General features: G+C 51.8%; 1 protein-coding gene across 1 annotated transcript in view; it reads left to right on the top strand.

The window, feature by feature from the left end:
* Positions 1 to 15,098, top strand: part of Gabbr2 (gamma-aminobutyric acid type B receptor subunit 2) — a 336,248-nt gene that overhangs the window by 263,134 nt on the left and 58,016 nt on the right. Inside the window, exons 10-12 of the mRNA XM_021200029.2 lie at positions 1,936 to 2,086; positions 4,121 to 4,253; positions 12,248 to 12,355. Coding sequence (XP_021055688.1) covers positions 1,936 to 2,086; positions 4,121 to 4,253; positions 12,248 to 12,355 — 392 coding nt within the window. The remainder of the gene's footprint in view (positions 1 to 1,935; positions 2,087 to 4,120; positions 4,254 to 12,247; positions 12,356 to 15,098) is intronic.

The following is a 15,098-nucleotide window of genomic DNA, read 5'->3' as shown; positions in this document are numbered from 1 at the left end:
CCTCCTCCTCCTCCTCCTCCTCTTCCTCCTCTTTCTGGGGACAGGCAACCATTCTTCTCACCCTCCAACCCCACCCCAGGGAGCATCTCCTGACTCCAGCCCCAGAGCTGTTCTCTGCTGCCTGCCAGGTACTCAGGCTAGCGTATACCTGAGGCTAGCATATACCTGAGGCTAGCCTCCCTCTGGGCTACATCCCCAGGGACTGTTTGCCCAGCAGTTAGAGTCAGGCAGATCTGGGTCCCAGTCCTGCCAACAGGCCATTTACCAGCTGGAAAAGCCACAAAACACCTGGAAGACTGTTCAGCCCACCACCTATAAGGGTGATGTATGGGTCAAGTGAGAAGGGTCTAGTATTTATAACTTATTTATCGTGTATTGGTGAGCTAAGTGTCCATACATTAGAGCCTGTGTCTCTCCCGTCCCCACATCATCCTGCAGACTACACTCAGAAACTGGGGTTGCCTCGTGTCGCTCTGTTCTTTCCCTGGGGCTATCTGCAAGCTCCCCACCCCTGAGGGCAGAGACTGCATCTTCCTCATTGTGCATCCTTGATGTCGCGCATCAGGCCTGACTGACTGGCAGAACCTGATTATCAATGGTGGATAGATGAGTGAGTGAGGAATGAACGGAAATAAAACTCATGGGGTGAGGGGATGGTATAAGGAGGAAGTTTGTGGATATGAAGTTCCAGCTTCTGCAAGTGGAAAATGCTGCCTGCCTATCTCTGTCTGCCTTGGGCCTCTCTTCTCATGGATCAGTGCCCACCCCCACCCCCTTCTCAGGGTTTCGCACTCTGGAAGCTCCCTAGATCCTTTAGGAAAGAGTTTTTCTCGGGCTCTTAGATGAAGATCCCTGCTGTCCCCATTGGCTGTTTTCTGAGCACATTTGAACTTGCAAGCACAGGGTTCCATCCAGGCTGGGTGAAGGGGCTTGTTCTCCACCCCCACTGCTTCCTGCCTGTTCCCTGGTGTGTCTTCTGCAAATGGAGGCATAACTGAGGTCACCAGCATCCCCAACAGGACTCTGGTCTTGGCCACTCGCCTGCATCTAGCCAATTTTACTTCGGCCTACTGAAGAGGAGGGGCTTAATAGTTCCTAATTCCACAGCAAACACGTGACCTGAGATAGCCCATAAAAGAAGAGAATGTTCAGGAAGGCAGGGTCAGGAGAGCTCCTGCCTTCGTCATCCCAGACCAACCTGTACAAACCGGCAACCATGCAGGACAACACATTTGTTCTGAGTCTCTCAGTCCCCACCCCTTGAGTTCCTGGTGCCCTTGAGGAATGAGCCAGGCAGCCTGGCAGGCACAGAGAAACGGAACCCCACAGCTTCAGCCTGCCCCCCCCCCCCCGCTCTGTGTGAAGGGGAGGTAGCTTCCACCTCCCACAGTTACCCAGTCTTAGGAAACAGAAAACCAGAGAGCTTTTGTGATAATGACCTTGAGGCTGAGAATCTGCAGCCGGAGCACATATCTGTCACCCTAGAATTGACAGGCGGGGTGTCTGCCCTGGTGAACAGGATCATTTATCATGTTCAGGTAGAAGCAGAGTCCTTGAGGATCGTGCCAAGTTCTTTGCCACAACCCTGCCCAGTAGCACCCAGCAGTACCTCTGCATTCCCAGCCATGGTTACCTTTGGGGATAAATGGTGATGGTTTTTCAACAGCGTAATTAGACCAAATCAAATTCTAGTCTTCTAATGGCTGTTAAATGCATCACAGATCCCTTATTGATTCTATTTAGAGAAAGAAATAAGTCCTGGCTCAGGCTCCTGCTGAGCAGACTGGCCAGCCACTAGATCCTCTCACCCAGTGGGTAGACGAGCCTGACGCAGGGTACATGTGCTGTATTTGGCTGGATAGTAAGGACACAGAGGCAGAATGTCCTTGGAGAATAATAGCACTAGGGTCTAATGGCTTCTCCTTGACCTTGCAGGGTCAGAGCCACCCAAGGACAAGACCATCATTCTGGAGCAGCTTCGGAAGATCTCGCTTCCGCTGTATAGCATCCTGTCAGCTCTCACTATCCTCGGCATGATCATGGCCAGCGCCTTCCTCTTCTTCAACATCAAGAACCGGAACCAAAAGTAAGCAGCCCTGCCCTATGCTGGGAGAGTGCTTTTTCTGGTGGACCAGCCCCTTGCTTCACCAATGGGGTCACAGCATGGCAGGCTCTTCAAGAGCACAGTGAATGTTTTGGTGTGGGTTCCTGAAGTATGCTGCCCTTGTTGCTAAGATACTGTAGGGCACACACACACACACACACACACACACACACACGGTAGGGGGCAGCTTGACTGTTGGAGGACTGAGTTAAATAAAGTGGAAGTGATAAACCCAAGCACATGGACCTTGGAGCTCTGGACATGCTCATCAACTTGAGTTACTTCAAGAGCAACGACACAGAAGACCCCAGAGTCCCCAGCTTCTCAGGCTCACTTCTAACACCTTTAGGCACTGCTAGTAGAAAGGAAGTGGGCCTTTCCTAGTGAGGTCCCCGGTGACAGAGCCCCCCCCCAATTGGGACAACCCATGTCAGTTAAGGAGGCCCCTCCCTCACATCTCATTTGACCCTTTCCACGGCTCCCAGTGTCACCAGGGGTCTGTTGCCCATGAGTGGCATAGCCTACCCCCTTGGTTCTACCTCAGCCTTTTGAGTATCCTCAGCTCTCCCCAGGAAGTCCCCACCCTGAGGTACTGTACTCAGCTGCCAGTAGCCAGGCCAGTACTCCTTGATCTTGGCCAGGCAGCCATCTTGGCCGGTATCCATAGGAAATCACTGAACCCACTCTTGCTCTGTCATGGGAGAGACTGGACCACAGTTAGAAACCTGTGTTGGAGGAGCCTCACACGCACCCAGGGGACATGGGACCCTTGTCATTGTCCCTGAAGCCGCACTGCATTCCGCACAGGCTGGCAGGGACAAGGGCACAGGTTTAACTCTGGTTTTGCCTCTTTTTCTGCTTGCCAAGGAGGAGCTGGGAGCCTTTGAGCCCTGCGGGTTTATTTGTTTATTTGAGTAATTGTTTAGGTCAGACCCATTTCCCGAAGAATAAATGCAATTCACCTGGTGTCTCTTCCTAGCCACCTGCAATTTGCACAGCGACTGGAACCAATCCTAAGTGAGGGTTATACCTGGTAGCATTTGGCTTAAGGCTCAGACATCTAGTTGCTTTGCAGTGCTGTCCAGCCCTCCTGCATGTCTAAGGAGATCCTGTCAGAGCTACAAACTGCCTCACTAGATTAATTCTTTAACTTCCCCCTCGTGGCCTCTTGGAGAAATTACCAGAATGATTTATTTGGATGGCTCAGCCATTGAAAAATCTGCAAAAATGTGGGAACTCGATCTCCCTCCCATTTCTCTTCCTACCCACCATTTTGCAAACCACCCTCTCCAGGAAGTTCGCCAGTCCTAAGCTTGAATCATTTGTAGAATCGCAGAATACAAGTAAAATGTTTGAGGAGCAACTGGCTATTGCTACAGCCTATAAAAGGAACTGTTCCAAGCCAGGGGAGCCAGGTACCCTGAGTGGGCTAGAAATTCTAACCCCCTTGGGGTTTAGCTCAGCAAGCTCAAACTTGGTTTGCTGGGCACTTAGAGGCCACAGCAGGATTCCTGGAGGATGTTTGGGAGTGAAAGTCATACCTCCACTGGTCTGGTGAGAGAGAACAGAAAATGGTGTGAGGGCCCAGTGGCCCAACTCCTGGTGTAAGGGTTGTGACTGGGAGATGTGTCACTACCCCATCCCCCTTTGGGGGGGCTTTCTGAGTGTTCCAGGGGGACCACTTACCACCTATGGAGCAGTCTCTGAACAACACTCCTCACTACACTCATTCAATTAGACTCCTGTTCCTGACCCTAACCCAAATCCTGTAAGCCAAAAATTCCAATAGATTAAGCTGTTGAAGCTATCGCAGCAGGGGACCTCTCCCTGGAGGACTGATAGGGAGGAGGGAGGAGGTGGGACAATATGCAGCTGTTGGGGTTCTCTTCACAAGCAGTGGGCGTCAGCCTGGAAGTGGACCGCCTCAGGGCCGTTTCCCTCATTCCTGAATGTTTGGCAGCAGGCTCACCCGGCATGTGCAGAAGATGCTGTGTAACCTAGCCCTCTTTCCACCAGGCTGATCAAGATGTCAAGCCCCTACATGAACAACCTCATCATCCTGGGCGGGATGCTGTCCTATGCATCCATCTTCCTCTTTGGCCTCGATGGATCCTTCGTCTCAGAAAAGACCTTTGAAACACTCTGCACGGTAAGCCCTCATGTATGTGCCAGTCATGCGTGACATAAAGATCTCTCGGTGACCTTGTCATCGGACACAGCTGTGTAGAAACATACCGGGATGAACAAGAAACAACCAGATCAGATCAGAAGTGCCTGTGTCTGACTGCAGTGAGCAAGGACAGCGGTCCAGCCCCTCACTGGCATCCCACAAGGATGAGAGTCCTGTCCCCCAAGTGCACTGTAGATCTGTACCCCTGGTTCTGCAGCAGTCCCAGTCCCTCCTGGGGCTCTGCTGGCTCCTTGGCACTGCCTCCAGGATGCCTCCAGTTGGGCAGTTGAGTCTTGGGTGCAGAGGAACTCTGAGAGCTGCCCTCCAGGAGAGCATCCTATCAGAGGTGGGCCCTCCATGTGCGTCACCCTTGCGCCCCACCCTCCAAGGCACTTCCAGCTGGGGTTTTCAGGAATTTGACCTGAATTCTCCAAGTGCTAATGACAGGCCAGGGAGCTGGGGAGCAAGAAAAAGGCTGTCCCCACACTGGGGCTTTTTCCTTAATGAAGCCTGACATTCTATTCTGGGAGTTGCGCTCATTTGTGTGAGAGGAAGGTCGTCCTGGGAAGCCCGGAGAGGCAACATGAATAAATCATGACGTGCTTTACAAATCGACCTGAGCCTGCGCTCCGGGCTGGGGAAATGGCAGTTCTCTCGCCCAGAATTCCTTTCTCAGTAGTGGGAACCGTGTGCGGGGAGCCCACGTGTGACTGCAGGAGAAGCAGCCTCCTCTGGATTGAACCGGTTCAGCCTGAATGTATGACTGGGGTCACTTCTAGAATAATTCCCTCTGTCACTCAAGAAGAGGGACTGGATATTCTTGACAGCAGAACCCAAATACCAGGGGAGGGTGAGAAGGCTCATTCCATCTGCTATTCCTGCATCCTACTGATGTCAATAGATGGGCTCTGTTCTGTCTCTGGACTTGTTGGCTACCCTCAGTGGCAACACACACACACACACACACACACACACACACACACACCCTGAGCAAGCAGGGAGCAGGAAGTAGGGTACAGAAAGGCAAATTGGGGCCAAGAATATCCTGAGCTCAAAGCTTGAAACTCAGCCTCACTTTTGTCCTCTGTAAAATGGGCATGACAGCCCTCTCCCGTCAGGTAGGGAGAGATGTGGGTTAAGTGAGATAGTAGAGTGACGCCATGAGAGAGGAGAGGAAAACATCACAATGTGTCACAATGTGCCACTTTGTTATCAAACCTGAGGTCAGAGTCTCCACCCCCAAAAGCTAAGTTCAGCCACCTGTCCTCAAGAACCTAGTTAAAGTAGCCAAATAGTATAAAGCAGGAAAAGGGGATTTAGTCAATGTGGCCACATTAGAAAGAGGGACATAAAGGTCCAGTGACAGGTGCGAGCCTGTCTTCAGGGTCCCGAGGAAGGATTAATGGAGGAGCTGGGGTGATGGTGCAATTGTTGAGAGCGTGGCTGCTCCTGCAAAGATCCTGAGTTCGATTCCCAATTCCCACAGTGGTGGCTTACACCCACCTGTTCTCCGGTTTCAGAAGATCCAGCGGCCTTTTCAGACCTCTGTGGACACTGCATACTCGTGGCACACATGCATACATGCACATACACACATATAAACAAAAATAAATAAACCTTCCCTTAATAGGTTAAATACAGGCCAAATGGTGGTGCTGCATGCCTTTAGTCCCAGCACTTGGGAGTCAGAGACAGGTGGATTACTGTGAGTTGGAGACCAGGCTGGTCTACAAAGCGAGTTCCAGGACAGCCAGGGCTACACAGAGAAACTTTGTCTTGAAAATCCAAGAGAGTGGCACATGTGGGCAGTTCCAATCGAGGCGCAGCCCATCCCACCACTGACCCACCACTGCCTCATTCTGTCCAGGAGGCACGCATGCATGCACGCACACACATCCTCTGGCTGAGAACTTTTCCTCTCCCAGAATGAGATTCCTGGGAAATTCTCATTTCCTGGGGTCCATTGTTTCAATAGTTTGATAGTCGGATTAACGGGCATGGCTATCTCTTTAGAATATCTTTACTCCTACCATGCTGTTCACCACCTGGCCTCCAGATCTGCAGCACCCTCAAAGCCAGGAGATGAAGTAGGCACCGAAGTCAGCCACCATTGTGAACAACTCAATGGTTTACAGTGTCACTCTGTTCTGTCTCCCCACACATGGCGGACTATGACAGCAGCTCAGCATGAAGCCACGTCAATGTTGGGCCACCCAACATTGGTTCTCCAGGAATCAGGCCTCTGCTCAGGGAGGCCATTAGACTCTGCACACATGCGTGTGCATATACACACACAGAGGCTGCCACTGAATCCCATCCCCCACCCTTGATCCTTTCTGGAACCTTCCCAGTCTTCAGTGCCAGCCTCAGCAAGTCCTGCAAGTAGCTCCAGCTCCCTGGTGCTGTCTCCCTGGACACTGTCAGAAGTAGAGTCACCATAGCAACACGGCCCCTGTGGGCACAGAGTCGCTGGGAATGGTGCTGAGTACGGGCAGAGCCCTGGTGTTGGGGGAAGGGAAGAAACACTGGCTCACAGATGACAAGTCCACCTGGCTCAGGAACCCAGCCCTGGCAGCTGGAATGGGAGCCAGGCAGGTGACAAGACAGATTACGCTGGCACTCCTGCGAAGCCTAGGCAGGAACCTCAGCCAGGACACGAGATGTCAGGGAACAACCCGCTGCGAGAGATGCACAGAGAGGCCCCAGAGGCTTGTGTGGACAGCAAGCCCCACAGGACCTGCCGTGCCCCTGGCTCAGCAGCATTGCTGGGGGTGGAAGCAAGCCGGCAGCTCTGTGTAACTAACTCTCCTAGAGTCCACGCCACCCTGGAATTCAACACCATCAATGCTTCCTTACCTAGGCATAGCCCCTCCTTCTAACCCTGAGGCAGGCCACCAGGACTACTACCCTTTCCCTCCCCTGAGAGCAGACCAGAGCCTGCCCGGCAGTGCTTAGCTAGGATAAGGCTCCGAACTCTGGAAGATTACAAGGATGAAGGATGCCTGCCCTGAGTCTTCCTCTCTTAGAAGAAAAAAACAAAACAAAACCAAAATGTATTTTTTTAATTTAGTACACTTATTTATTACAGGAAGGGAGTGTGCATACATGCAAAGGCATGCATGTGGAGGTCAGAGGTCTCTGTAGGGAATCCAGGGTCCACACTCAGTCATCAGGTTTCCAGAGCCACTAGGCAGTCAACTGGCTTTTACCCGGAAAAACAGGTCAACAGACCAACAGAATTCTGTCTGCCAGACAAGTATCCCAACCAAACATTTGCCCTTTTGGATTGGAAAAAAAAAAAAAAAAAGCTGGGCAGTGGTGGCACATGCCTTTAATCCCAGCACTTGGGAGGCAGAGGCAGGCAGATTTCTGAGTTCAAGGCCAGCCTGGTCTACAGAGTGAGTTCCAGGACAGCCAGAGCAATACAGAGAAACCCTGTCTCAAAAAACCAAAAAAAAAAAAAAAAAAAAAGAAATCAAGATACCACAAAATCTACACCTTATGGCATAAACTTGAGTGATTTTATTCATTTCTGACATGTCCCCAGAGTATTTTAGAGAGACCACTGGCAGGTGGCCCCAAAACCCCACAACTTGACTTCCTAGCTCCATGACTGCCTCTGCTACTAATATCTCTGAACCTTATAGTTCATTCACTCTTCTGTAAAAGTGGGGCTATACTAGGGTTGTAAGGATTAAATGAAACCGTGTATTAAAGCTCTGAGTCCCTGCTTCACAGTAAGCCTCAATGAATGCTTTTGAATGAATGAATGAATGGGTGGATCACTTATGAATGAATGATGGACTGTTAGGATAATGGTGGTCACTTCTAGAAGGATAGCAAGGAGGCAGAGTGAACAGTTGAAGAGCTGGGAACCCCCCAGGGTGGGTGCTGGTGGTTGTGGTGCAGGTGTTTCCATAGCAACAGTGACCTGGGATGCCCTTGCTCTGCTAGAACTGGACTGGAGACAAACCAAGCTGCTGTGAGCCTCTGCCACCTGCAGTGTGGAGGGCCTGGGGCAGGAAGAGTGATGGCAGGGACCTATGTGGATGCTCTAGGCAGGAGTCCTCCGTTGCTGGACTCCTATAAAAAGCCAATGCAGCTGGTGGGGGGGTGCTGCTCAGTGGGTACTCAGAGGAGCCAGGCTTAGCATGCAACTAACTCCCTGCCTGAGACAGGAGAAGCCTTATCCACTGCCTCGCTTGAAGCAATGCATGCACACAGATACGTACATACCATGAACAGACCCTGGTAAATGTCTGCAGAACTCCACTTACCAGGCCACAGGTGTCAGTGAAGCTGCCCTCCCCAGCCCACACAGTCTCTGGGGCCGTGCTGTCATGGAACCTCTCAGAGACCAGGCATCTCGGGGTCATGGAAGCCCAGAAACCTCATCCCCCAAACATCAGCTGCAGAAGAGTGGAGCCCCAGAGTGGGGTGCACTCACATGTGTCCCCTCCTGCAGAGCCCTGTCCCAGTATGCAGGGTTGAGTCCTGCGGGTGATTTTGACTTCCACCCCTGCTTGCAGGGGACTCTGTGCTCATCACGGAAAGCAGCTGGACAAAGGTGGGGCAGGGGAGCCTTCCTGTGGCCCTACCAGAAATGCTGGGGTTTTCTAACTCTAAAAAGGCAGAGGTTACCCAAGAAACCCCTACTTGGCTTTCTAGTAAATTCAAGTCTGATAGAAATCGGTGAGATGGTTTTACTTGAAGGGCCGGAAGTGGGGTTTGCCTGCTTGCCTGTTTTGTCCTACGGGGTTTCCCTTTGAGGTAGCTGAGGACGACGCTGCGTGGGTCATGCCTGTAGATGAAACGGGAGAGTGAGGGCAGGAAGGGGTTGGTGTAGTTCTCAGATCTCTAACTTGAGTGACAGACAGTGAGACTCCTGTGTCTGAGGAAACGGCAGCCTAGAGAAGAGCCATGGGCTCGGCCTAGCTGCGGAACTGAGGGGTTTATAGGGCATCTGCTCATCACCGAGGCTTCCTATGAAAGCGGCACGTGCAGCTTCAGAGGCCAGAGGAAGACGGTCTGGGAGTCAAGCTGTCACCCAGCGGCAGCCTCAGGTGGGCAGAGGAGGCGCCAGCCTGGCAGCTTCTGGCTCACAGAATCTGGCAGAGCAAAGAAATGGGCCTCCCCTCCGGCAGCATCACTCAGGGAGGGACGACCCAGGGTGAGCCAGCCTGTACAGGCTTGGCTGGGGCTCTACTGTCCTTTCTCACTGCTCCATTCTGCTGCTGGTCAGGCCATGACATCCAACGGTGACAGCCTCAACTTCAATGACTCGCTGGGATTCCCAGGCCCGGACATCCAGTCCTAGTTGTGGTTCTGACCGATTACGACACTAGCCAAGGTGTAGGTTCATGTAGGGACCTCCGGGGAAGACCTGGTATGAGCCCCCAGAGCCTTCCCCAGGGACGGACATAGGACAACTAGTGCCTGAGACACGGGACACCCAAGGCCGAGCCACCCAAACGTTAGGTCTGCAACACATCGGCATTCTAGACAGAACACAGCTGCCTGGAATCATGTATATAGCACAATCCCACTCTTTGCACAAATTGCTTACGCCCAATGAGACCCTACATCAGGAAGCGAAAGGCAGGAACCTTCCCCAAGTCCCAGTTCGCAGACACCAGCCAGGACCAGCCTCTCTATGAAGCGCTCTGCCCAGGCGCCCATAGCCTGCTCCGCTTTCAGTTAGTTCACCACAACACATTCCAGCTTCCAGACGCCAGATTAAATTTCTCTCATCGAGTTTTAACTCACTTAATTTATGTTATTGAATCTTAATGAAATTGGCTCTCTCAAAAGAGACAAGCAGCCTGGTAATGATGGCTGTAAAGAGAGCGTGGGTCAAGGGACTGTGAATAAGCCGGGCACGGGGCCGTGACATGTGGCCTCCAAATAGGACCACAGAACGAGGCAAAAAGAATGGCACCATTTTCATGTTTCCCATCCTTTGTAAAAAATGCCCGTGTATGTTTACAGCTGAAAGTCACTTTCTAATAGTGTGTGATGGAAAACCCCAGGAGCTGGTCTCCTGGTGGACATATTTTTCTCTTTAAGTCGTGTAGAGGCTGTGAGGGTTCTCCGCACCAAGGCCATTACCTGACAGAAGAGATGTAAGGAAGAGACAGTTTATTTCGGCTCACAGTTTGAGGGTACAGACCTCATCAGAAAGCTTCTTAGACAAGCCTAGGTTTGTTCCCATGGTGACTAACTCCCATCAAGTTGACAATTGAGGTGAACCACCACAGCGCATTACGCTTATATCTCTGTGGCAAGTGAAGTAGCTGGAGGGATGGGAAATGTCTTTGGGCTGACAGTCCCTGGAGCTTCCGTCCGTCCCAGTAATGAGTGTGTGGCCCAACAGAGCGGCTCACCTGTGCGGTGTGTGGGAAGCAGAGACAGAGAATCAGGGGCCAGGTCTAACCTTCACAGGCGGCCACTCGGGACCCATCAAGTCTAAGGTACCCACAACCTCCCCAAACAGCAGCAGCATCGGGGACACGGCGTCCAGCACGCTGTGGGGACAGTGTGCACTGGCTGGTGGGCCGGCTCCCAAGTGTAGATGAAGCTGCTTTGAGTTAAGCAGACTCTCGAGAGGAGACAGGTGCCGTCGGGAAGAGAAGGCCACTCAGGCTCAGGACACTGAACTGGAGTTCTGGGTTGTCAGTGGGTGACGGAGGAAATACGCAAGCGCTGTGGGCCTCAGTTTCTTCATAAAAGGATTTCCTCCTTCAGCAGCCCCCTCCCGGGTTGCCCTGGTTAATGATGGTGGTTGGCATGGTCCACACTGTCTCTGGTCTCATGGTCTGTGATGAGTGAACAGACAGATGAGCCAACTGGTGTCTGGCTGAGTGATTGCGGTGTGAGGTCCCAGTGACTGTGACAGAGGACAGTGGGTGCTCCAAGTCATCTCAGTCCCCAGGGATCAGCTCTGCCTCCCTCCGAGTTCTCCACTTTCTTTAACATCCTTGGATTATAACATGGGTACTACATATACACACTATAATGTAGGTGACAGTGTGGCCATCCCCCCCCAAAAAAATCCACTGTCATTCATTGCCCATCTGATTTTTGAGTATTTGGAAGAAAACAGAAAGCTGTGTTGCCACCTGTGCTGTGTCACCCTTCACGTGTCACATGTGTCTCTCAACAATGGCCAGCCTGCTGCTGCCATCCCTGGCTTAGGGGTCGGCCATGACACTTTCTCAGCCAGTTTCTATCTTCACAAACAGAGTGGCCCAGGATACCTGTGAGCCACAGGGCCAGATGGGTGGGGGCAGGCACAACATATCACTTAGGTCGGGGTCATAGGAGCTGTACTCGGAGGCCAAGGCTCCTGTATCGGAGGCATCGGGGCCAGCCAATGAAGGGAGTATCTCACTGCCATTATAGTCCTGGCAGAAAGTGGGCATCTTGGAGGCCCCAGGGTAGGTATCTGATGGTGGCCATTCTGTCTCAACCTCCAGGAAGCCAGGGCTCCTTTAGACTGGCTGTTCCTACCAGTCAGCAGCCAGGGCTGGTAACCAAGGTACACCTCAGTCAAGCAAGGAGTAGGGCAGGACCCTAGTCCTGAGGAGGGCCCTAAAGTCAGTCAAGCATGAGACTAGTACCCACACAAGGGAAGGGAGGAGAATGTAATGAGAGGGACCAGGAGGGAGGGTGTCTGTCTGTCTGTCCCACCTTCCTAGAGACCGCTCAGCTGTACAGAGATGTCCGTGTCTTGCTGGGTGGGCAGCCTGCTTTGAGCCAGGGACCTGATGGGGATCAATTTGAAGCTTATTGTCCTCTACACCTAGTGCCCAGGACCCATGAGTGACAAGTGGCACTAGCTGTCCATAGGATTAGAATCTGAGTCCCAAAAATGCACAGCAGAGTGTCTGTTGGGCCCCAACACCTAGGTTCCACTTGCTGCGTGGTCAGTTGCCTAGGCGATGTTAACCCCCCTGTGTTGTCCTGGCTTCTAGGTCCGGACCTGGATTCTCACCGTGGGCTACACAACCGCCTTTGGAGCCATGTTTGCGAAGACCTGGAGGGTCCATGCCATCTTCAAAAATGTGAAGATGAAGAAGAAGGTAAGTAGAGCCCCGGCTTCGGGTCGCTTGGCTTCTCTTGCATATAACAGGCATTGTGCACTTACTATGTGCTGGGGTACTGAGCAACCTGGTGGAGGTTTAAGGGAAACCCAGTTCCCACCTCCTGTGACTCAGCTTCCCAAGGAACCAGGGCACAAAACCTTTACAGCCCACAGAGACAGAAGCTGTCTAGGGACATGTAGGGTGTTCTGGGGCACAAGATGCTCAGGGGAGGTTTCCTGGGAGAAGTGCCACCTATGCTAGGACCTGGGGATAAGTGGGAGTTATCAGGCAAAAAGGGCAGGGACTGCGTACCTATCTCAGGTGGAGCACATGCTGAACCCGACCATGGCAGAAGGAAGAGGGCGGTCCAGAAGCTGAAAGGCTTGACATGGCCAGGATTTGGGGTCCACATAATTAGGGTACAAGAAGATGCTGGAGAGGAAGGCAGAGTGACATTAGGAAATCAAAACTGCAACTTAGGGATAATGGGGACCCCTCTGAAAGAGGGGAGAGCAGCAGGGATGAGACCCAACTTAATGAAGGGACTTTCAAAGAGTGCATTAGAGGGCAGAGGCTCTGCCTCCATGCAGGTAGAGAGAGTTTGTCCACGTTGTGGGTAACCATGATGTTGACCAGGCACAAGGCTGAGCATCTGGTCATAGAGGCGTTTCCATTCTGTCCCCTAAAGTCCTGTGGCAGTCCTGCATCGGGCTTGCTGGCCCGATTTAAATAGACGTTGTCTCCTAAGTTGCCGTTCCCTCTCCTACCTGGGACCTATGGCATCCTCATCCTCAGAGCCCCTATCCCTATTCTCCTTTTTAGAAAATGGTGGTGATGTCAGAAACAGTAGCTGAGACACGGGGCTCTTGGGAGGACAGAGCTCGATGGAGGAGGAGCGCGCAGTAATTGTGTCCTCAGAGACCTGGAGGACAAGTCTGGGAAAAACAGTGGGGAGAGTAACATCAAGGGTATCACAGACAGGAAAGGAATGAGCTTCCTGGACAGGAGTGAAGATGGGTTTTCCCATGGGGAGGAGACCGATGACGTAAGGGGCGCCAATCATCAGGTTAGCAAGGCTAAGCTGTCCACTTGAAAAATGATAAACTCCCTGAATATTGTCACAATTTCAAAAGCCAGTATAACTCAGAGTGTGTCGGCTCCTGCCTGTCATCCTGACACTTGGGTCCTGAAGCAGGATGATTGCCCTGTGACTATAAAGCCAGTCTGCTAAACATTGAGTTCAAAAACAACCTAGGCTAAAGAGTGAGACCTTGTCCCAAAGAAACCAAACAAACCAAACAAGCTAATTCAACAAAACAGACCTTGCTCATGCAAAAGCCCAACCTGTGGGGGAAAGAAAAAAAGAAAAAACCTCATTGAAGCCAATGCTGCCCACCCTTCCATGTAATCTGGCTCCCCAACCATGCAGGCTTGATCCACCACTGGGAGGCGTGTCTCTCCTCTCTACCTTATCCTCTGGGGATGTCACACCACAGTGCTCTCTGTCATCCTTAACCCTTTCCACGACAGAACCAGGGCCGGGTTCTTGTCCCCAGAGGCATGCACGTCACCTTGGTTTGTTTCCTTGTTTACCCTTCATTACCATCCACCTCCAAACGCAAGCCAAGACCCAGCACCCATTCACCACCACCCCCATCCCCACCACCCCATTCTTTTCTATCACTGGGGACCACCTTATACCATGCCTCTGAGTATGATGCCGGGCAATTGCGCATAAATTGAATCACGCAGCGTGTTTTGTATAATTGGCTCATTTTATTAGGCTTCTGTTGAGTCTGGATTCTGTTTTGAAGATGCCTTAATTTTCTTCTAACAACACGTACACTAGAATTTCATAAACATAAGAATCCAATCCTGTGCCCTTTTCATTATAATCTTCCAGTACCTACCTTTCTGAGCTCCCTTGCCCTCCCCCATCCAGGGTGGGGGCCCTCCCCAAACATACATACAGGTTTCACCCCACATGACCCTATCGTTACAGGAAGGAAGCCTATTAAAGAGAGCATCGACACATGATGGCATCATGTTCCAAATCTGGGGTTTTTATAGCATGTTACTATTTTTCTAAAGACCAATCGTAAAGTCTTAAATTGAGAAACTTATTACAGCCCTTCCTTCTGCCTCTCACTAAGCAAAATGAAGTGTGGAGAGAGAGCAGTCACTTAGGGAAGGACCCTCTGCTGAGGCAGATGTTTTCTCAGGATGAAGAGGTCTTAGCTCTGTCCCAACAAAATAACACAAAGCAACAAAGCATCTAAGGTCATTCTGCAGACGGTCATCTGGTTCACCCGAGATGCTGCCAGCGAGGGCTTCCAGCAGCTGCCTGGACAGTTCAGCTGTGAGAGACAGCAGGGTAGAAACGTAGTGTGAGGGGACCCAGGGCCCTGGTTCTTCCTGGAAGGGGGCACTTGGGAGCAGAGAGTCGACCCTACCAGATTAGTCAGGATAACTCAAAACTCAAGTCAAGTCAAGGCTGCTGTGGTGGCACATACATGCCAGCTTCAGAGTGGCTGAGGTTGTAGAATCTCAAGTTCAAGACCACTCTGCACTACAGAACAAGACTATGTCTCAAAAATTTAAATTTGGCCGGGCATGGTGGCACACGCCTTTAATCCCAGCACTCGGGAGGCAGAGGCTGGCGGATTTCTGAGTTCGAGGCCAGCCTGGTCTACAAAGTGAGTTCCAGGACAGACAGGGCTATGCAGAGAAACCCTGTCTC

This window comes from Mus pahari, chromosome 6 (assembly GCF_900095145.1).
Source record: "Mus pahari chromosome 6, PAHARI_EIJ_v1.1, whole genome shotgun sequence".
In the NCBI taxonomy this organism is placed as follows: Eukaryota; Metazoa; Chordata; class Mammalia; order Rodentia; family Muridae; genus Mus; species Mus pahari.
Note: the sequence above shows the minus strand (reverse complement) of the source record. Positions and strands in the feature narration are given on the sequence as shown.